Consider the following 20,547-nt stretch of genomic DNA (forward strand, 5'->3'; position numbering starts at 1 on the left):
GTCGCTCTCTCACGCACAGTCATTGTCCCTTGTGGGCTCCCGTAGCAGTTGAATTGAGGTTTTTTAACAGTTCACGCAATGCATTGTGGGTAGGTCAGGAGTAGAGGGGACGCCATGTGCTTTTGAGGCAGAGGATCTGCTGGAAGGAGACGTGTGTGTGACAAACTTGTCTGTTTTCTCAGTGAGAGGACCAACGGCTCCATTTACCGTCGGCATGTTCTGCACCAGCCGCTGCCTCCGCACCGCGCTGCGGGTCGCAGCCAGGACGCATCGGTACGTAACAGGCTCAGTACACCTGTATCCGAGTGTCTGCGGCTTCAAGGGCAGAGAGCCGGCCACTGCTGCCGCTTAATTTGGATGGAGAACATGATGTTGTGTTTTTAATTCGTCTAAAGACAGACGATGCGCCTTGTGTGAGCACAGAAATGAGGTTAATGGTTTGCGGCTGTGTGCTAAGTAGGTTAGCCGGCGTTAAGTGTTCACTCGCAGGCTTCAACTTGAACACCGTGACCAAGTGAGCCCTGCTGTCCGACTAATGACACAAAACGCAGTGTACCTTTATGGCTTCGTCTTAAAAAGAAATCTAAGAAAAGCATGGCTTTGACCTTTTCTGTCTTACCTACACTGGTCAAATGGGACTTTTCTGGTATTTGACAGCAGTAGAAATACCCTGGATGATGTTTTAAAACATTTTTTATAGCTTCACGGGCTACATTATCCTGTTAAAACCGACTTTAGAGCCACCACTGGGGTTCAAATCGACAAATATTGTGGTTTTAGGGAATCTTGAACCTTTCCATGCCGTGTGTAAAAGAGACAGTTGTTTCTTAAAACAGACATGTCCAGACTGTCAGCTGGAGATTTACTGATGTAAGCCACCGTGGCTTGTCCTGAAGCGCTTCTCCCTCTTCATCCTTATCAGGACCTCTTAGCCAAAGCTGTAGTTTCCACCAGTGTCGCCCTGGTTACATGGAGGCTGACTGCCCTTTGCACCAGGGTTTTTTTTGTATTTATTCATTCTTTTGCCTACAAGTACCTAGGGGTTTGTTTGGGGGTAAAGGGGCTTAAATTTTGTAATCATAAGGAGAATGAGAAGCTTTGAGGGGGGGTTGTCCACATGCCTGACAATTTGTTGTAACCATCAGACACTAAAAGGGCTTCGTCTGTGCGTCCCTCATCCAACTAGCCTCCATGCAGTCTATGAAGAGCAACTGTTCAGCTGAGCTGTCCACTCTGTCATTGTAAAATCTGAAGTCTGAGATGTTTGACACTACATTTCTAGGTCTACATACTTTCTTTGATTACATGATTACAGTCCTGCATTCATAGATAGCCAGGCTGCTAAACAATGACGGGTAACAAAGAAGAAGATTGAGCTGATATATAACCTTTGTTATATAATGCGATTGTAACACAGAACGGGTAAATAAATTGCATCTGTGAGGGTTATAATTCAGTGGGTGTTATTATTGTACATTCTGCTTACATGAAACTTGATCGTGTTCCAAAGGTTTTCAAGTTGGATATTTGTGTTGCAGACTTATGCCTGAGATCTCTGTCCTTCCTGACAGAATGTAATGGTTGATTTCTTAGCTCACAGATACTTGCCATAATGTCAACCAGTCCTGCCCGCCCTAAAGTGACTGCTCTGCATTCTTGTGCCATCTTGCATATAACATACAACAAATCTCTTCTTTCTCTTCTTACTATTCTTACCAGGGATGCGTGACTCTCCAACCAAAGCTAGCCAGTACCTGCAGAATCCTGCCAAATCCTTTGTGGTGTGGTGTTTTTGTACAGCATTATTTGCTGATGCAAAACTGGAATTTCAGGGTTTTTTGCTTGCCAAATGACCATAATTTACTTGTGAGCTGTTAAACTGCAAAGCAATAAGCATAAAGGTGTCCTCCAGGTGAAATAAGAAAGCAAACTCATCTCATAGTGATAGCTACTGTCTTTACACAGTGAGAAGCTTGAGGAGTTTAGTGGTTTGCAAATTGAGAAAATTAATTATGCATCATTTAGGCAGTCTGCACTCTAAATGTAAGAAGGATTGTTTTGTAAAGCAGTAGACAAAGTCAGAATAAGGCAGTGAATGATGCCAGGTGTGATCCACGCCACACTGAATATGTGGATACATGGTGGCTTCTAAGGACCAGATACAGTCTGCCGTTTAGCTAATCAGTTTTCACTTTCCCAGGCAACAGCTTCAGTGGCAGACACCAGCCTTGTGTGCTCTCAGACTTCTGAAAACCAGTCCAGCCTCGTCTTCAGATGCCATCGCCACCCCTCCTCTAGATGGAGCCCCCAAACAGTATTCCCCCAAAATCCAGCAGCTTGTCAGTGACATAGCCAGCCTTACCTTGTTAGAGGTGTCCGATCTCAACGAACTCCTCAAGGTTTGTGGGAAACTTGAAACCACGGTGCAATTTGTCTGACCTTCTTGCTGTCCTTTTGTGTTAAATGTTGAGTGATAACTTGTTTTTCTTCACCACAGAAAACTCTGAACATTGAGAGTGTCGGAATGATGCCGATGGGGGCGATGGCGACATTAGCTGCCCCTTCAGCTCAGGTATTGATTATTGTTTTTAAAGGGAAGTTCTGAAGACTGCCTTATAAATCATTAATGGCTTAAGTAGCAACATACATCGTTATTGTTCTTTTTCAGATGTCTAGCTTAGGAATTTAAAGCCACTCATAGTTGATGTGGCCAACGAGGCTCTGTGCCCACAGTTAAATAACCTCTTGTTTCTTTTGCAACTAGGCTGCAGAGGAGGAGGCAGCACCAGCAAAGAAGGAGAAGACTCACTTTACAGTAAAATTGACAGAATTGAAAGCTGCTGAAAAAGTAAAGCTTATAAAGGAAGTGAAAAACTGCATCCAGGGCTTGAATCTGGTGCAGGTAAGTCTCACTGTTGGAGCTATTTAAGGGAGCTCATTGTAGCTTTTGGCAAAAAGCAGTGTTAACGGGCCAGTGTTACAATGTGAGATATAAAATGTTTATGAGATGACGCTTTGGAGGTAATAATGTGCGTATATTATTACATAATATTATGCAAAATCAGTCCAATTTATTTTGTGGATCAGTTTCAGCTGCTTTGGTGCAAATGAAAATGTCAACAGGTGTACTTTGTCACTGCTGGTAGCATAAAACAGTACATGCAGTCTAGCTCATCCAGGATGACACATCCATTTGTGCTGTCATGAGAAGGTTTGCTATGTCTCCCAGCATGTTCTCAAGAGTGGTGAGGTGATGCAGGTGGGCTGCTACACAAGGAAGGTTGAACAGGACTGTAGATGGGTATCAAGGGCATCAGTGTCTGCTCCTCTGAGCAAAGAGGAATTGCCAGTCCTACTACGTGACCTCCAGCAAGCTCGTCATGTGCGTTCTTCTGACCAAACTGTCAGAGTACATGAGGGTAGCGTGGGTTGACATCTTTTAGTGGGTCCTTTGCTCACAGAGGTTGTCTGTGGTGTTGGCTCTGCAGTGAACCCGTTGTCACTTTATTTGCACCAAAGTGGGTGAAATGCATTCACAACAGTTTCTAACTTGACAGATTGATATGAATTTGTTGTATTGTGGTGATCAAGTGTTCCTAATTTCTTTCTTTTTTTTTTTGTGAGCAGTAACTACAAGCAAACATTTTGTGCATCTTGCAATTAGTTTTGTCTGCAGCTAGATTTTGCATTAAAAGTGTTAAAGCTTCTCATAGCACAGATTTATTAGCTTCACTAATTGTTTTCTTTTTCTCCCCCCTCTTTATTTGAAACAGGCGAAGAAACTAGTGGAGTCTCTTCCACAGGAAATCCGGGCCAATGTATCCAAAGAAGAGGCAGAGAAATTAAAAGCAGCCCTGGAGGCAGCAGGTGGCACCGTGGAGTTGGAGTAGATCTCGTCTGCCCTTATGCCTAAAGTTCGCCATCATTTGGCTACTCATGCACTTCATCCTTGAGTTGATTTTTTTTTCTTTTTTTTTTCTGTGTTTTCTTTTCCTTTTTCTTTTTTTTCCTTTTTTTTTTTTTTTTGTACGACAAAGACGTGGATCGTAGGAGAAATGGAAACAAATGCCTTCTGACATTAACGCCGTCCCCTTACAACGTCAGGCGGGGACGGTACAGCTGAGACTGAACTCTCCAGCACGCAGCCTTCGCAGATGTGCCGCCACACTGTTTGGTGGTTTGCTTGTCTGATACACATGTCACAAACAAGCTAAGGAGATTGGTTGGGTGAGAGTAACGCCTTTTTCAGACATGGGACGAATAACATTGCAGTAACGGCATTGTGTCTATCGGCCATTGATCACATTAATGTTCCTCTGGTTTCTATCCGACGTACCTACGACAGACTGAGAGAACCCCACAGTAGTAGTGTTGATACTAACTGTAGGCAAGTGTAACCACACTTTTAAACGTCTCTCTCTGTCATTGTTACAAAGAGCTGCATGTGCTGCGTGGTGTTGCAGAGAGAGCTGTATCCTGCCCCCCCCCCACATGCATGCTCTTAAAAGATCTCTTCTGTATTAGGAAGAATGCTTTAATCATATTCCAAATTAGAAACAATGTAAACTTTTCTGCTTTTAATTGCATTCTCTTGTGAGCTGAGTAACTCGCCAAAGATGCATGCACAGTTGGTCAGCTACTGCTGAAATTTATTGCGTCCAACCTCCAGAGGAGTGATCAGGGTGCTGATGGACACGAAACCATTACCACACCAAGATGCTGTCAGAGCGCATGTCTGAAAGAGGCTGAAGTCAGTTTGTAATTCTGTTTGTTTAATCTTCTCACAAGATTAAATCTTGTGGTTTCCAGGCTGATACAGATGACTGATGTTGAGGAGCACCAGATACTGTGTGTAGTTCAGAGAATGGCAGGGCTGAGTCCAGATAAATCTCATCGAAATGTTAATAATGTGATTAAAGTTGAAATACTTATTTTGCTCTTATGTGTTATTGGTTGTGTGGCTGAATTTATGGAAAACTTGATGAGAGTGTAATCAAAAGATTTCATGTGTGCTGTGTTGACTGAACATTTATAGTGGAACAGTGAATTTCACTAGATTATGCTTTACTGTGGTTGTCCACCAGAGGTCATAATAACGCTGGATAACAGCACTTACATGTCATTTTGTTTCTGAGTAAACCTTAGTGTTGAAATGAACACAAATGAGCAGGTTTTCCTAAAAGAGAGGAAAAAAGCTTCAATATCTGTGGTGACTTATGATTTGGAGAGAAAGTAATTTATGCCATTTACACTAACTCAAGGGTCCCCAATCCCAATCCACGAGAGCCGGTGTCCCTGCAGGTTTTAGATCTCACCCTGGGCCAACACACCTGAATCACATGATTAGTTCATTACCAGGCCTCTGGAGAACTTCAAGACATGTTGAGAAGGTAATTTATCCATTTAAATCAGCTGTGATGGATCAAGGACACATCTAAAACCTGCAGGGACACCGGCCCTCGTGGACTGGGATTGGGGACCCCTGCACTAACTGAACACTTAATTAGGTATACCTTTCTCTGAACCCCTTTTGCCTTCGGAACAAATAACAGTTTTCATGAGTCCGTGCAAACTCTACTTTTAGTTTCCTGCTCTTATCTGGCATAAGTGGCGACCAGTGTGGTCTTGTGCTGTAACCCATGTGCATCAAGGTCTGATTTGTTCACAGATGCTCTTCTGCATACCTTGGTTGTAACAAGTGGTTATTCAAATTATTGTTGCTGCTCTATCAGATGAAAGGAAACTGCTCATTCTCTTCTGACATCTCACACTGAGATGTCAGAAGAGACCTTAGAGATGTTCATGTGAAAAACCCCAGCAGATCAGCAGTTAAGTACTCAGTCCAGCCCAGCTGTCAATACGAACTATGTCACATTCAAAGTCCTTTAAATCTGCTTCCCATTCTGCCCGTTTTATGTCTACATGCCTAAATGCATTGAGTTGCTGTAGGTAGACAATCTTATTTTGTCTGCAACTACTTGGAAAAACACCGACTTTTTTAAAAGTATGTTAAAGTTGGTCTGTAGTTGCAACAGTCAGCATGTAAAGAAGAAAAATTATACACAGTTATTTTAAAACTAGTGTTGGATTTCTTTTCCTCTTGCAGAATCTGTCTCTTCAAAGGGTTCACATAAGGACCATAAACTGCTAACCCTGCACAAAATCACATGCAGACTGCTGACTGTAAAAAACTGAAGAATATAAAAATAAACAATATCTGATTAATTATAATTATAGGAGAAGGTGAGGAGTCAGGTGCTTTGTACTTATGAACACTAGAGGGTGCAAGGATGTGCATGTCAAGAAGTATGTAGAGAATATTAAAGGGGTTCAATTTCCCACCTGCTATCATGGCAGTATAATGCTAATATAACAGTTTTTTATAGTGCTTTTTTCACAGCAGATATGTTGGCTCGTTGTTTTAATCATGTAGTCTCAGTAACTTTATGACTGAAGCATCAGGAAGGATTCAGGACTTGGGAACTGACGTGTTTTAGCACACAGAGTGCTGGGAATAAACGGAGTATTTCACTCCTGTTGGATTGGTGAATATTCTGGGCTTATTGATCCTTTTGGGCTCCTGTATCTGTCCAGGTGTTGAAGATTGCTCTTATATCTTTTCACTGGTGGAATATTCCACTTTGATCCTGGTTGGAAGCTTATCATTGGGGGAATACCATTAATGGGAAATCCCCAATGGTGAAACACCACTGGAAAGTAGAAGGATTGAGTGATTTCATTAACTCTGTTTCATTCCATGATTAAGGTATATGTGCCAAAACATGGAGTTTTGCTTTTAGTTGTTTTTTTTTTAAGGCTAAACCTGACTGTAAATTTTAGTGCTTTGATCATTTAACATGTTTAGTTTTTATATCACCACCCGGACTTAATCTATTGTGACACATCTAAATCTCCTCGGAGAGAAAACAGTCTGTTTTTACATCTGTCACAAGAACAAATGCAAAGCACAGATGGAGAGCAGGAAGAATGAAGACAGATGTGTACAGATGAAACATGAGAAAGAGCAATGCAACATAAGTGATTAAAAACTCTGTGAAGAACATGTAAAAGAAATGGCTTGTCATCCAGTTTTCCTACAGTGAGGGGGGAAAAAACCCTTTAGTCCTGATGAGAGTTGTAGAAAATTGTCCTGGAGAATGAAAATGATACTCTGCTGTGTTAGTGATGATGGCTTCTGGCTGGGTCATAGCATTGCAAGTCTGGCCTGGACTGCTGAAGGAAGTCACCACATTAAATCAGTCACAGGTTTCGTTTTAACGCACTTCATGATAAAAACAAAATCCAGCTGTACACAATTTAATGCAGCAATTTACCATAAAGCAGAGGTCAGTCTCCTACACTTCAAGTGACTAATGTCAGCCTACGGTCCACCAACTGCAACCTCCAGCATCAATGCAATATAACAACCATACAGACCTAACTCCTAGTTGGTTCTTGTTATTTAATCTCAGTGTAACCTTAAAGATTTGGATTCATGTGCAGTAGATTAATGTCTGCAGTCTGACTTGATTGCAACCTCAGTTACCGGTGTAGCTACAGCCAGCAGAAAATAATGGAGCAGCCCTGCAATAAATCCTATCAACATGAAGATTAAGCCTGTTCTTCTTTATTTTTATTCTGGACCTTGCAGTTATCGTTTTGCCCATCTCATTTATTTCACAGACGGCAGGCCAAATTGCAACCACCCCCAGTTTGACCAAACACAGCTCTCTGAAAGAGGCCAGCAACAACTAATGTTAAAGCATGGGACAGAAACCTAAATCTCAGTCCTAACTATTGCTAGCTGTCATTACCCATGCCTGCCTGTGTCTGCTCACATCTTACCTTTGCTCCGACTTGGAGTGGGTATCCAGTTGCTGTTTGTATCATCTGTCATGAGTGCCCTCCCTCTGAGTCAGCCCGCGTGCTGCTGTGCCAGGCTGCTCATTCATAACACTCATTTAAAATCATGTCATGTTCAACAACCCAAACGGTTGCATTAGCTGTAGAAACTTTCAGAAAAGTATAAAAATAATAATGTTGCTGTGCATCACTGACCCATTGTTCAAAATGTTGTAACCTTGTAACCTTTTGTGCGTATGACCTGGAGTCTGAATGCTATAATTAGAAAAATCTATCCTTGACAAATATTTGTTTAAACTTCGAGACCTTTGCTCCATGTCGGTGTGTCGGTGTGTCGGCATGCCACAATTTCAAAACTACAGCAGCGGTCAAGCCCGCTTACTATTTTTATATTGGTCACGTACACTTTCTCCCATGAACCAGCTGCACCCCTCTTCTTCTTGGCACACAAACATGGAGTAAGTACGGAGGCACACTCATTATATTTGTCTGTCCACTGCTTCAAAAGAAACCAAAATACAGATTTACATTGAGATGACTCCTGTTGACTTTTAAGATGAGTTGTGGCCACGCATCACCAGAAGTGCTGAGGGGAAAAAAGATGAAAAGAGCACCCTCGGGCAAAGTTGTCCTTTGAGCCTCTGAGAAGTCGACCCTTTGGCTTTTTCCCCCTCTGGAGCTTGCCTCACTGACAGCATGCAGGAGAACCGCGTCTCTCGTTGGTATTTTGGTGGAGTCTCGTCCAGTGCAGCAGCCTGTGTAACCCATCCACTGGATTTGATAAAGGTAAATTATAGAGCTTATTGAATTTGAATTAACACCAGAGCACAATCCTTCCATTCAGCAGAGACAAAATAGATCCAGGTAGGCCTCACTGATGTGTCTGAGATGTTTTTTCATCGTGGCTCTGGGCTATTTTGGTTTTCTATTTACCTGCTGATGATAAAATTTGGAATAATGTGTTGTGGCAATATTCATTTTAGCAGTTTCTTAGAATTTCACTAGGCTGACGAGACTATTATGCAGCCAAATTGCCTTTATTATGGCAATCATTAGGCTTGCTTTGATTCATTAAGGTGCTTTAAATGATAGTAACATTTGTAGTGTATGTTTAGTGGCACAGTTTTGCATTTCTTGCAGCTATTATGCACTTATTGCATTGGTTTTCTTTAATTTAGGATACTGACTGAATGGTGCTGGTAATATTAGAGCGTGAGATATATTTTCAGACTAGATATTAACAGTTTTAAAGACAGGAACTTTACATATCTCTAAGGCCAATTCTCACTAAAAGTGCCACTGGTTCTTATTACTTCCAGGTCCACTTGCAAACACAGCAGGAAGTGAGGATGAGGATGATTGGGATGACTCTTAATGTAGTGAGAAGAGAGGGTTTTCTGGCTCTCTACAGCGGGCTCACTGCTTCCCTCTGCCGGCAGGTCAAAAACAACACTCATTTCCATAAAATCTTTATCAGCTGTACACGCTTCCTCTCTTTGACATAGCTGTTTTTATTTATTCATTTGTCCAGATGACATATTCTTTGTCACGATTTGCCATTTACGAGACCGTCAGGGATAAGATGAAGAGAAAAAACAAAGGTCCTATGCCTTTCCACCAGAAAGTCCTCCTGGGTGCCTTTGGAGGTAAATGGTGCAAAATACCTTAAATTTTATTTAAAGATGTTGTTTCATTTTATACTGAAAATTTTATTTGAAGATGTTTTTCCTTCATCAGGTTTTACAGGTGGTTTCATTGGAACCCCAACTGACCTGGTGAATGTCCGGTGAGATACAGTGTTTATGTCTTTGTATCTGTTTGCACTTCACGTATAGAATCTAATGTATTTTTGTGGTTCACCAGATAAAAGTCATAGTTTGTATTTTATAGTTCAGTGCATCCACTACATTGTTGTTTAAGGTCTAAATTCGCTGTCATTCCAGCCGTGAGATAAAAGTGATTAATTTTGTTGTCATAATGCTTTAATAGTTATAATAATTCTATGAATATTTAATATACATTTAAATGAAGATTAAATTAAATTAAAACTGAATCATGAAACATATTACAAATAAAAACCTACATTTATTTTTACTTTCTTCTGGTCCATTTAAGTGGCTGTTTTATTATCTTGAGCATTTTAAAAATGTATTTGTTTTTAACTTTTGCAGTTTTGTGGTTTCTGTCCACCGTACATTTGTGTGAGCGCTTGATCACCAAAAAAACAAACAACAATAGAAAAAGAAAAATACCTAAAAGTAACAAAGGATACATGAACACCGACCACTTTATTAGGTACACAAGTTTTACACAACCCCTTATTTATTTTGTTCTTAGTACTTGGGTACTTTTCTGTTTTTGTATTTCTCCTTACTGATTGCACAGATGTAACCATGTCCAGTGTATGCTATTTTGTGTTTAGATTGTTATGAAAATTGAAAATAAATAAAAGAAAAAAATGGGCAACAGAAGGTTGGAAAAATGTCTAGTCTGATGACTTTTTCCGCTTTGACATTTGGATAGTAGGGTCAGAATTGGCATAAACAACAGGAAAACATTGATTCATCCTGGTATCATCATGCTGCTGCTTGTGGTGCAAACGTTGGGATCCTTATTACCAGCTGAGCATCATTTAAATGCCACATGCAACCTGAATGTCCAGCACGTACTGTATCAAAAAGGCCTCCAGGGCTCATAAGGGATGTGGTGGAACAGGAGATGCAGATCATAGATGTGCAGCTGACAAATCTGCAGCATCGGACATGACGCTATCTTGTCAACGTGGACCGAAATCTCAGAGCAATTTTTCCAGCTCCTTGTTGAATCTGTGCCATGAAGAATTGAGGCAGTTCTGAATGCAAAAGTGGTCAAACATGGTACTATCTAACAAGTGAATATATATTTCTAAACACAAGTTAATGGGTTTTTTAACATAACATCCAAAGTAGGTACCTGCAGAAATGTTGTGAAGTGAAAGAAAGACAGCTGGGAAAAGTACCAACTACAGAAGAAAGAGAAGAAGAGTTGTGGTGGCACAAAAGCCTTCCAATTTTAGATGGTCAATTTTCCCAGAGTGCAGAGGCATGACAATCAGTGTTAAGGTTACACGTGCTGACAGACAACTGGCTTTATAATCTCTCATCTTTACAGAATGCAGAATGATGTCAAGATGGCAGCAGAGTTCAGAAGAAAGTAAGTGCACGAAAAATGGGAATACATCCCGAATCATAATTACAGACAATTATAGTTCTTTTCATCCAAATAACCATATTGTAAGACAGTTTTTTCCCTTTTTACAGTTATGCTCATGTGTTTGATGGGCTCTTACGTGTCTGTAAGGAAGGTAAAGTCCATAAAAGCTTCCATAGAGCTTTATTTTTATTTCCTTTGTATGTTCTGTCACAAGTTTAAAATCCACAATCCTTAAACTCAAGAGAACAAATACTGACTAAAGATTTCTTTCCTTCTGAAATGTGCTTTTTAGAGGGGCTGAGGAAACTGTTCTCAGGTGCTTCAATGGCTTCTTCTAGAGGTGCATTGGTGTCTGTTGGACAGGTAAAGTCATAAACTGCCCTACAAGACAGCAGTAACTGCAAATGTAGTAAAACTGTGAATTTTTGAGCAGTAACAGCAAACTGTAAGACAGAACCATAATAGCCTTAATGTTATAATTTTCATGCCCGACAATAATTGCCATAAATAAATCTGTAATGGCGAAATATGCAGATAGTCAGCTGATTAAACTGTGTTTATTCAGTTTTTCTAAACGGGAAATAGGGAATAGGGAAATATATTTTAGAGGCTACACATAAAGTTCAGTTCAAAAAATCTATACATTTAAATGTTGGTATTTTTTAAATTTTAAAATCGGTCAGTATAATCCTAAAAATTATAGTGCATGTAATTATCATGCAAAATGCCAAAATTCTGAATACTGCTCAGTCCAATAAGTGCTGTCAAAGAAATTCCTTTTTCTCTGGCAAAGAGAAACTACCAGTTGGAGACAATCATGATCACTAACGAGATGTTAACAGGCCTTGGTGTTGTTAAGTTAGTTAAAACATTGTAGGGCCTTGAGCATCACTTATTAAGATTTAAGCGAGTGTGTGTAGATGTTTGAGCCTGTGTGTATACTTTGGACCCTGCATGGATTGGAGAAAATCCTAAATAAATTAAAACTTGTGCATCCAATTCTTGTTTTTTAACGTCTTTAAAGATCTATACACAATCATTCCCCCCGGAGAAAGAAAACTTCAAAGAAATCATTAAAAGCCCTAAATTACCATGACATTTATGCCCATGATGAGTAGCCATGAACGTTTGACCACAACTGTATATCCACTGTGTAGTTTGCTCTTGTTCTGTGGCAGGAAGGACACAGATCAGCCTGCAGCATTTAAACCAAAACTACATTTTGGGTTTTAGGTCTATTTGACTGATATTTTTTAAAAAGCATTTTCTTGGAAATTATATGCTTCTTTAAAAAATAAAGAAACAAAACAGAAAGCCATATATGACTTTTTGTTTTGTCGCTGATGAGTAACATTTTCAGTTGCCTGCTGCATCACAGACAAGCGAGCCAACTAACGCAGCACATGTGTGTTTTGCTCCTGCAGCTCGCCTGCTACGACCAGTCCAAAGAGTTGGTTCTGGCTACTGGTTACCTGACTGACAACATTCTCACTCACTTCCTGGCGAGTGTGTTTGCAGTAAGTGACTCATGTCTGTCACAGCATAGCAAGAAAAACATCTCATGATTTTCTGAAATAAGCCCTCTGTTCTTCTTTTTTGCGCAGGGTGGCTCTGCTACAATCCTCTGTCAACCGCTGGATGTTGTTAAAACAAGATTAATGAATTCAGAAGTTCAGTATGGGGTGAGTGTCTTAAAATGACTTTTCCTGTTATCTGGTTTTGCAGGAGAGTTTGGCTTATTTAGGTCTCTGACTTCCCCCGCCCTCATCACTCTGATGCTATGTATGTTTTATTCATTGGTTATGGGGAAAATGACACAGCTTGGCATGTCTCTTGTGTGTTTTGTCTCCTTGTTGCAGAGCGTGTCTCACTGCTTAACAGAAACAGCAAAGCTGGGGCCGAATGCGTTCTACAAGGTGGATGTCACATTCACGCAGATGCTTTACACAGCTCTTTCTAATTATGTGCTGTAGTAACCTACAGAGTATTAAGGCACTGAAATAGTGCTTTGATTTGTGTCCAGGGTCTTGTTCCTGCAGATTGCCTCATCCCTCACACAGTCTTAACCTTCATATTCCTCGAGCAGCTGAAGCAGCATTTTGGTGAGATGGTCGTTACCTGACGGTGCCATAAGGAGGTTATCCTACGGCCACGGCTATTCCTTCAGGATTTTAATGGCCCTCCATGCTGCACAGGTTGATCTCGACAAACTGAGCTGGGGTTGAGTGGAACCCTCAAAAGTCTGAGACGGAAAGAAAATCTTCATGCTACGTTTTTCCATCCTTAACACATAATCAAAACAACTTGTGTAATAATAACATCCAAAGCTCCAGACAAAAACGTGGTGACGAAACGTGGTGTTTCTTAAAAACAGAGACGATTTAAATTATTTACATTCACCACTGTGGTACTTCACTTGTCATGAACTGTGCAACTATAAATATCACCTAAGGTTATATAAGGCTAATAAAGTAATAAATGGATTTCCATTAAATTCAAAACTGTCTCTTGAATGAATATCCTGAACCTGACAAATTAATCTTCACGCTACAAAACCTCCACTGCCCTCTGGGGGACAGTGTTACACTGAAAAACAGCCTGCCAATATATTTATATAAAGTGTATTTGTAATTATGCAGATTGTCAACGGATTTGGTTCAAGACAAGACTGTTTATTTTCATATTATGGAAAGAATGTGAGGGCGGGACAGTAGTGCAGTGGTTAGCACTTTCTCCACTGCCTGTGCAGAGTTTGCATGTTTTTCCCTATTCCGCCGCTGATTTCCTGCCACAGTGAAAAAACAGGCATGCTAGGTTAATTGGTGATTCTACATTGTGAGCGCCTGTGATGGACTGGACCCTGCCTCTTGTGCTATGTCAGCTGATGGAAGAGGCCCCTTGGATCCATAGTGGGATTTGTTGGAGAAAATGATTAGAAAGGAAATTTGTGGCAGAAACGTTACTTTTTCTCATTTTCATTAGTCAGGATTGAGAATATAGTGAGAAAATAAATGATGGGCTTTATGGAAAAGAAAACAAGGCTGATTCAATTATGAAAACAAGCTTGTGAGACACTCCCTCGTCAGTAATTTGTCTCTTTATTTACTTCTCTCACCGCATGAGCGCAGTTATTGCTGGACACATCAGACATCCTGTCAGGCCTCTTTTAAAAAGGAATACTTAACCTGGCTGCTTCAGCTGGTACTAGACTCTTAGACAGTTAGATGCACTTGAATTCATTAAGACCGTGCTTTCATTAGACACTCAGCAGCTTTTTAAACCAGGAGGCCGACGGATTCGTGTGAAGACACAATTTCTGCTTAAAAAAAGACCGAGAGAAAAAAAGTTGTGTGCCATGGTTCAGCAGCTGTATGTGGGTTTGTGGGTTCATGTTATTTAATATCGTTCCAGGTATTATTTTCCTGAGTATTATATTGTACAGCGATGCACAATCCATCATGCTCAGCTTTACAAGACAAACTGATATCTTTTCCATGTCCTATGGTTTACTCACTGCCTGTATCAGTGTCAGAATTTGAGTGATGATTCTTGTCTTCGGGATCCAACAGCTCCACGCTTGATGCCTTTTCCATGATGTATAGTCAAACAAAAATCAGATAAACTTTCCTTAAGAAGTCCAGCTCGCTAAGTCACTGATATCACCATGAGATTAATGCGTAAGTGAAACAAATCAGCTCTTTTTAATGAAAATTTTAGTTATTTATTTTTTGTGGTTAAAGCTTGAGTTTCAAATTGCTTATTCCTAACTGATGCACAGGTTACACGACCCCGTTAAAACTGTGCAAAAAGTCATCTAATGGTGAGCCGGTTATTATGTGCGGTTGTCATGGTGCTTGACGAAAGAGCAGCTTGATGACATAGGCCAGTAATGATAGATAATGCACTGCATAAGAAGAGTACATCTGCTTCCTTTTTTAGTGTATATCCAGATTTACTTTGCTGTGTATGGAAGAGTCAGACAGTCAAAATTAAAGGGATTATTAAATAGAAGTGTAGATGTTCATTTATAAAATATGACACTTTTTTCTTTTATAATATTAATGTATTAATGTATTTCAGTATTAATTTATTTGCTTGCAAACAGTACTGAGCAGCTGTATAAGTTTTAGATAGATAGCTTAGCCAGCTGCCTCAGGTCTCTAGAAGCAAGCATTTCTCTTGGATGTTGAGCCTCCTGATTGATTTGCATGAAGAAAAATGCTAAATATAAAATTCAAAGAGAATAATAAAGACAATCAATCGATTATCCATTCATCCATCTGTCTTCTTCCTCTTATCTCAACTGTTATGGGGCAAAAAAGTGGAAAATTAAATATAAATAAATAAATAGGGAAGATTATTAATAAAACATGATCTATTTCTGTCAGACTTTTAATTAAATTGAATGCTCTGATTTATTACACTTGTATTATTTTTATAAACTGATTCATTTAGAAATTATTCATTTTTTGTGGCATTTTCTGCCCTCCATCACTCTGAAGCCTCAGACGCCAGTTTGTGCTTGACGTTTTCTCTTTATCAGGCACTCTATCGCTGGTAGACTACAGACTGACCGCTGCGCCCGAAGACATCCACCGGGGATGCAGCTAATGATGGTGATGATGATGCACATGCACACACGGACAGAAACACATATCGCTTTCTCGTCTTTCTCCGTTTACCTTTGTTTCTGGATGCGGGCGAGGAAGAGATGTCAAAGTCTGGTTTGAAGCTGAGAACTGACAGACTGAATGTTTTGGAACGGTCCTGACAACAGAAACAGAATTTGAGATTTTACAGTGAGGTGAATTGTTATACCAGATGTTGCGGGTTCATATCTCAACACGAGGAGAAGTCATTTTCATCTTTGATTTTTACCCGACAGGATGCTCACTGTATATATGAACAAACAGGCTTTTTAAAAATATACATTTTTATATTTTATTATTATATTTTATGCACAGACAGGGGTTTAAGTCTTTTCCAAAACAGCATTAAGAAGGTTTCAGTTAATGTTCAGTTAGCATCCATGCAGAAACCCCCAAATCAAACTATACAACCTTGATAATTATATTTCATGTTTAAATTCACGTTTTTTCCAGATGTCAGTCTCAAAAAGTTGTAACTTGTGAGTCAAAGTTTTAGGCTGTCATGTCTTTAAGATGCTGACAAATTGCAAAACTCTTCTGCAGCCTTTAAAGGAAAACATTGACCCTGACCTCATTCTCTGTAATTGTTTATTATTATTATCATACTAAAAAGTAACTCGAGATTATTCGTGTTTAAAAAGTTTCTGGATCACAACATCTGTTGAAAAAAAAAAATCAACAAGCATGTTAAAGCCGGGCATGGTTTCATGTCTCTCATGTCTGCTCTGGTTGAATATATCCATACACCACAGTGCTGGCATGCAGCTGTTAACAATTTAATGCAATAAAGATTAATTTAATTGCATTACATTTTTGTGTGTGATAAGATCCAGAGAGATAGCAAACATCCAAGTAATTCATATGTGGCCTTGATTAAATTTGAAGTGGACATTTGCATGGAATAATGTGCAAAGCGCCTTGAGGCAACTGTTTTTGTGACTTGGTGCTATATAAATAAAAGTGAATTGAATTAAAGTGTCTGGCTGCACTCTTTAAACAGCATGAAATTTAAATTAAATGCACTTGGTATGGCCAAGTAGGCAGGTTGGTCTGAAGCGTATGAGCTTTGCAGTTTGTTAGACCTCCGCTGTTAACACTGGACCAGCCGCACTGTCACAGTTCAACAGTCTTTTAACATCTAAGAAACCAAAAAAGCGCATTTACATTTCATCCCACTGCCAGCTGTGGAAATCCCTGCTTTTCTAGTTTCTTCATTCCTTTTATCTTACTGATCCATCAGAGTTTTCCTCAGCTTTCCTGGCCTCTTACAAGGTAGTTGACAGTCCTCTGTTCTTCTTCTCTGCATTCAGCTGCCAGCTGCTTCAAACGTCAGATTCTTCCTCTCATGGGCGATCTCTGTTTTTCCACAGGCTGGTCAGCTCAGTCACTGCAAGCAACAGTGTTAGACTTCAGTGAGGGTGAAGGTGGGAAGACCTGCCAATTACCAAAGTGATCATCCAAACAGCTTAGCAACTGAAAAACACCAGGCCTGTGAAACTTTAGATTTCGCAGCATGTTTTTTAAGCAGTGTGACCGCAGACATAAAAGAAAAGCAAACCTATACGTACAAAAATGTTATACTCTGTTAATTTTCTTCTCCAAAATACAAATGCGAAATGACATGGTTAAATCCAGTATTTTCATCTGGACCCCTGGTTCGTTGTAGAATACAGCAGCAGCTTCTGGACTGGATTGGAAAAAAGGACGAGATTTTAAATCATTGTGCAGACTAACATCAGCGAGATTAGGATTTCAGTCCAGCACAAAAGGAGCTGTTCATTCAATGAACCTTAATTACTAAGCTTGTTAATAATAAAGCACAAATCTTGCTTATTCCATTAAAATTAAGAGTTAAAGAGGAATGAGTCAGATTGACTATAATTTTTGTCCTTACCATTCTTTAGACATTATTATCAAGATTTATCTTTTTCTCAACACACAGTCATCAGGTGGACCTATTTAATGCTTGTTTAAGCAATGACAATTTAAAATCGGCATTAAAAATGATGGTTAGCATATTTTATTTTAGAGTTACAATTGATTTCTTAATAGAATATTAAAGCTGATAAAAAGTTGTCACTTTACCTGGCAATACTGATCGTCACCAACCAGAAATTGTAACACTGCTTTCGTCTACCTTTGTCTGAAATCATGGATTTAGTTTTTGGAAAATTTTAAGGTGAATTTCAAGTGGCTAATCTGTTACTATTATCACTATAATTTAAAAATGAGGACCAAAATTTAGATCCCCTCTCACTGCCGCTCCCAGAGTCAAAGTTTGGTGCGTTTCCTTAATGAATCCTTCTCTTATCAACCCTGCGTTCTTGGCTGGAGATGATTTTTCCTACACTGTTTACGTCTGAGGGATTTCTGCCAGCTTGCGTTGGACTGGGTCACGGCACCACCTGTGCCACGCCTGGCTGGCCACGACAGGTAGTGCTGAAAGCTGAAGGTGCTTCAAAACCACTCTGAAATGGGCTTCATGACACTGAATGTGGGCAACGGAGGGGCCATAAATCTGCAAAATTATATTTAAATAGAAAAATAACCAAAATTACACTTCCCTGGTTTTCATTCGACAATAGCGATCTGCCTTTCTTCCTTTCTTAAAGCTCATTTGCTGCCAGTATCATACTGGGTGGTAACAGCGCTGATCTCCTCGGTTTGGAATGACGACAGAGTTGAGAGAATGAGCGATGGTTTCACATTATGGAAAAGTTTGTGGGATGGAGTGTGGGAGCCAGGCTTTTCTCTTGAGGTCTGACTGTGGATCTAAGCCTGCATGCCTCCCCTCTCTGCTCCGGCCGGCAGCCCTTTGCAGCCAGAAGAGAGAGATTCACATAAACAGGAGCGAAAGCCAGGGTGGAGAAAATCACCAAAAACCTTATATAAGGACCAAAGTGACTGGCAGGCCAGAGAATCAGTCAATTGTAAAAGAAGGTGGCAAGTAAGCAAAACATTACACAGAATTGTTTACTTGGCAATTATATATGTAAAGCCAGATTTCATCCCACGTAAAAGCAAAAGTTTTTGTAAGCTATGTACCCCAGCTTAATTTGTGTATATCTACTTGTGAAGATGATTTTTTTTGAACGGGTAGTGGCAGAAAAAAGACGCCAAAAAAAGAGGCAGTGACATGTAATAAAGATAATGATGAAAAACAGCAGGTTGTGTTCTCACTGAAAAGCTCAAATCAGAGCAGAAAAAACAGCCCATTAGTCTGAGGCAGCAGAGATAAACAGCTATGCAGAATTTCTTGTTTTTGTTTTCAGAAAACTTTTATGTTAATAAGGCGCGTCAGCCTTTTTACTTGAGGGGGTCCCATTTTTAAATAGACTCCCCACATCCAAAGTGGAATAACAGACATGTTATTCAGCATTAAAGGGTGATATTCCCAGTCAGACCAATATAGTGTTTGCTTTATTTTTGAGAAATACATTTTCATATGTATAGCATGAAGTTATGCAGTCCAAATGACTGACTGAAATAAGCAGCTTTTCATTTATCACAGTGCTTAATAACATCAGTAGACGCGCACAAGCTATTACTGGACCACAGTAATCTTATTGCTTATCAGTCCGATATAACTGAGCAGTACGTGAAAATGAACCCGGTTACCTTTAGCTTTTAGATAGATTGCTACAGCTAGCACTGTTCAAGCATTTAGATCTGCAGTTTCTCCACAGGAGGTCTATCTCACACTTTCCTTTAGCTTAAGAATCTTCATTTCTAGATATCTTGAAATAGATATGCCCGATATTTACACGAAACCCCAAACAGTGTTACAATCAATCAAGTTCCCACTTGTTTTACTTTTGGGAGGAAATTAAAGCAGCTCCTGCTCCTTAACACAATTAAGCTTTTAAACTTAATCAAAGTCAACTGATTAATGACGCAGACAACGTTGCAGTCATGTTTTTAAACCAGTTGCAGATGTCATATAATGGTATCCATCTGTGATCAGTTCAGTGCAGTTGATGTAAGAGCAAATATAAACCAGTGACGTTTAATTTTATCACATAATCACTACTTATTGAAGAAATGTTAACAAACAAATTGGCGTTCACGTGGAAGCCTTTTTGATGATAAACGGAGCATGATCTTAAATCTCAAGCGTTGTTTCTGAAAGCTGCCAAGGTGGCACCAATGGCTACTTACTTCATAGTGAGCTGATTACTGCCCTCTTTTCCTGTGGTGGTAGCAGGAACAAAGCATTTCCCCCCTAAGCAAGCTTATTTTCACCACCTGTCCATTATCCAGTTAGCTTATTAGAACTTAAGGTCATAGCCTTGCAGCCTCTGGTTGCTAGGGAAACATATATTCCCTGAACAGTTGGCAAGTGGCTGCTGGTTGATGGTCATCGTTTCCAGTTTGTGTTATGCTATTTTCACAATTTCACTGGATCACTGCTGCTTAGTGAGGAGTTAGTGTCTGTAGCCATGTTGACATTTTCCATAGAAATTATTGGACCAACCGTGTCAACCTGCTAGTGAGCAAAGCAGTTGCAAGGACGGTTTCAGTGTAACACCATGTAGCCCTTTGTAGTCAATTTCACCTGGCAACAACAAGCAACCTCTAACAACCACTCCCAACCAGTCGATACATATTTTTCCTTAGTTAATAGAGGTTGCTGACCTGTGTGACTGAATCCTAACATGAGTTTATTTTAGCCTGACTCTGTCCTACGTTTACTTTATCTGTCATTGACATGCAGTGTAATAAAATAGCTCAAATTGTGAAATTCATTAAATTGTAGAGAGAGTTAGAATCTTAATTTTTTACTTTAAAATCTGCATTCTCTTTTGGTGTAAGCATGGATAATTTGAAGATCTTCACCTATTGC

At 39.8% G+C, this 20,547-nt stretch overlaps 2 protein-coding genes and 1 long non-coding RNA gene across 6 annotated transcripts; 2 read left to right on the forward strand and 1 right to left on the reverse strand.

Moving 5' to 3' along the window:
- Positions 1-86: 86 nt before the first annotated feature.
- Positions 87-4,939, forward strand: mrpl12 (mitochondrial ribosomal protein L12). Its single transcript, XM_003442109.5, has 5 exons — positions 87-273; positions 2,201-2,399; positions 2,498-2,572; positions 2,765-2,902; positions 3,774-4,939. Exons 1-5 carry the CDS (start codon positions 215-217, stop codon positions 3,888-3,890), a joined length of 588 nt encoding a protein of 195 aa, XP_003442157.1. The 5' UTR covers positions 87-214; the 3' UTR covers positions 3,891-4,939.
- A 3,242-nt stretch (positions 4,940-8,181) lies between these two features.
- On the forward strand, positions 8,182-13,552 carry slc25a10a (solute carrier family 25 member 10a). The gene is made up of 12 exons (XM_013269663.3): positions 8,182-8,321; positions 8,420-8,649; positions 9,183-9,302; positions 9,395-9,509; positions 9,601-9,649; positions 11,014-11,055; positions 11,163-11,206; positions 11,348-11,418; positions 12,480-12,572; positions 12,660-12,737; positions 12,915-12,971; positions 13,079-13,552. Exons 2-12 carry the CDS (start codon positions 8,560-8,562, stop codon positions 13,175-13,177), a joined length of 858 nt encoding a protein of 285 aa, XP_013125117.1. The 5' UTR covers positions 8,182-8,321; positions 8,420-8,559; the 3' UTR covers positions 13,178-13,552.
- Positions 13,553-15,511: 1,959 nt separating this feature from the next.
- On the reverse strand, positions 15,512-20,240 carry LOC102076321 (uncharacterized). Of its 4 annotated transcripts, none has more exons than XR_002061843.2 (5): positions 19,863-20,240; positions 17,790-18,517; positions 17,273-17,391; positions 16,869-17,091; positions 15,512-15,822 (listed from the first exon to the last, which is right to left on the reverse strand). It is a non-coding gene; the product is annotated as an uncharacterized LOC102076321 (long non-coding RNA). The 4 variants fall into 4 exon arrangements; XR_003219641.1 differs by having other exon boundaries at positions 16,869-17,138; XR_001224082.3 differs by lacking the exon at positions 17,273-17,391.
- Between the last annotated feature and the right edge of the window lie 307 nt (positions 20,241-20,547).

The sequence above is a fragment of the Oreochromis niloticus genome, linkage group LG4 (assembly GCF_001858045.2).
Source record: "Oreochromis niloticus isolate F11D_XX linkage group LG4, O_niloticus_UMD_NMBU, whole genome shotgun sequence".
NCBI classification, from domain to species: domain Eukaryota; kingdom Metazoa; phylum Chordata; class Actinopteri; order Cichliformes; family Cichlidae; genus Oreochromis; species Oreochromis niloticus.

Bases quoted from the DNA above. Each gene is read 5' to 3' on its own strand.
- mrpl12 (XM_003442109.5), top strand. From the start codon at position 215: ATGTTCTGCACCAGCCGCTGCCTCCGCACCGCGCTGCGGGTCGCAGCC. The intron at 274-2,200 runs GTACGTAACAGG...TCACTTTCCCAG, and splicing joins GTCGCAGCCAGGACGCATCG to GCAACAGCTTCAGTGGCAGA. The intron at 2,573-2,764 runs GTATTGATTATT...TTTTGCAACTAG, and splicing joins TAGCTGCCCCTTCAGCTCAG to GCTGCAGAGGAGGAGGCAGC.
- slc25a10a (XM_013269663.3), top strand. From the start codon at position 8,560: ATGCAGGAGAACCGCGTCTCTCGTTGGTATTTTGGTGGAGTCTCGTCC. The intron at 8,650-9,182 runs GTAAATTATAGA...TATTACTTCCAG, and splicing joins ATCCACTGGATTTGATAAAG to GTCCACTTGCAAACACAGCA. The intron at 12,972-13,078 runs GTGGATGTCACA...ATTTGTGTCCAG, and splicing joins GGCCGAATGCGTTCTACAAG to GGTCTTGTTCCTGCAGATTG.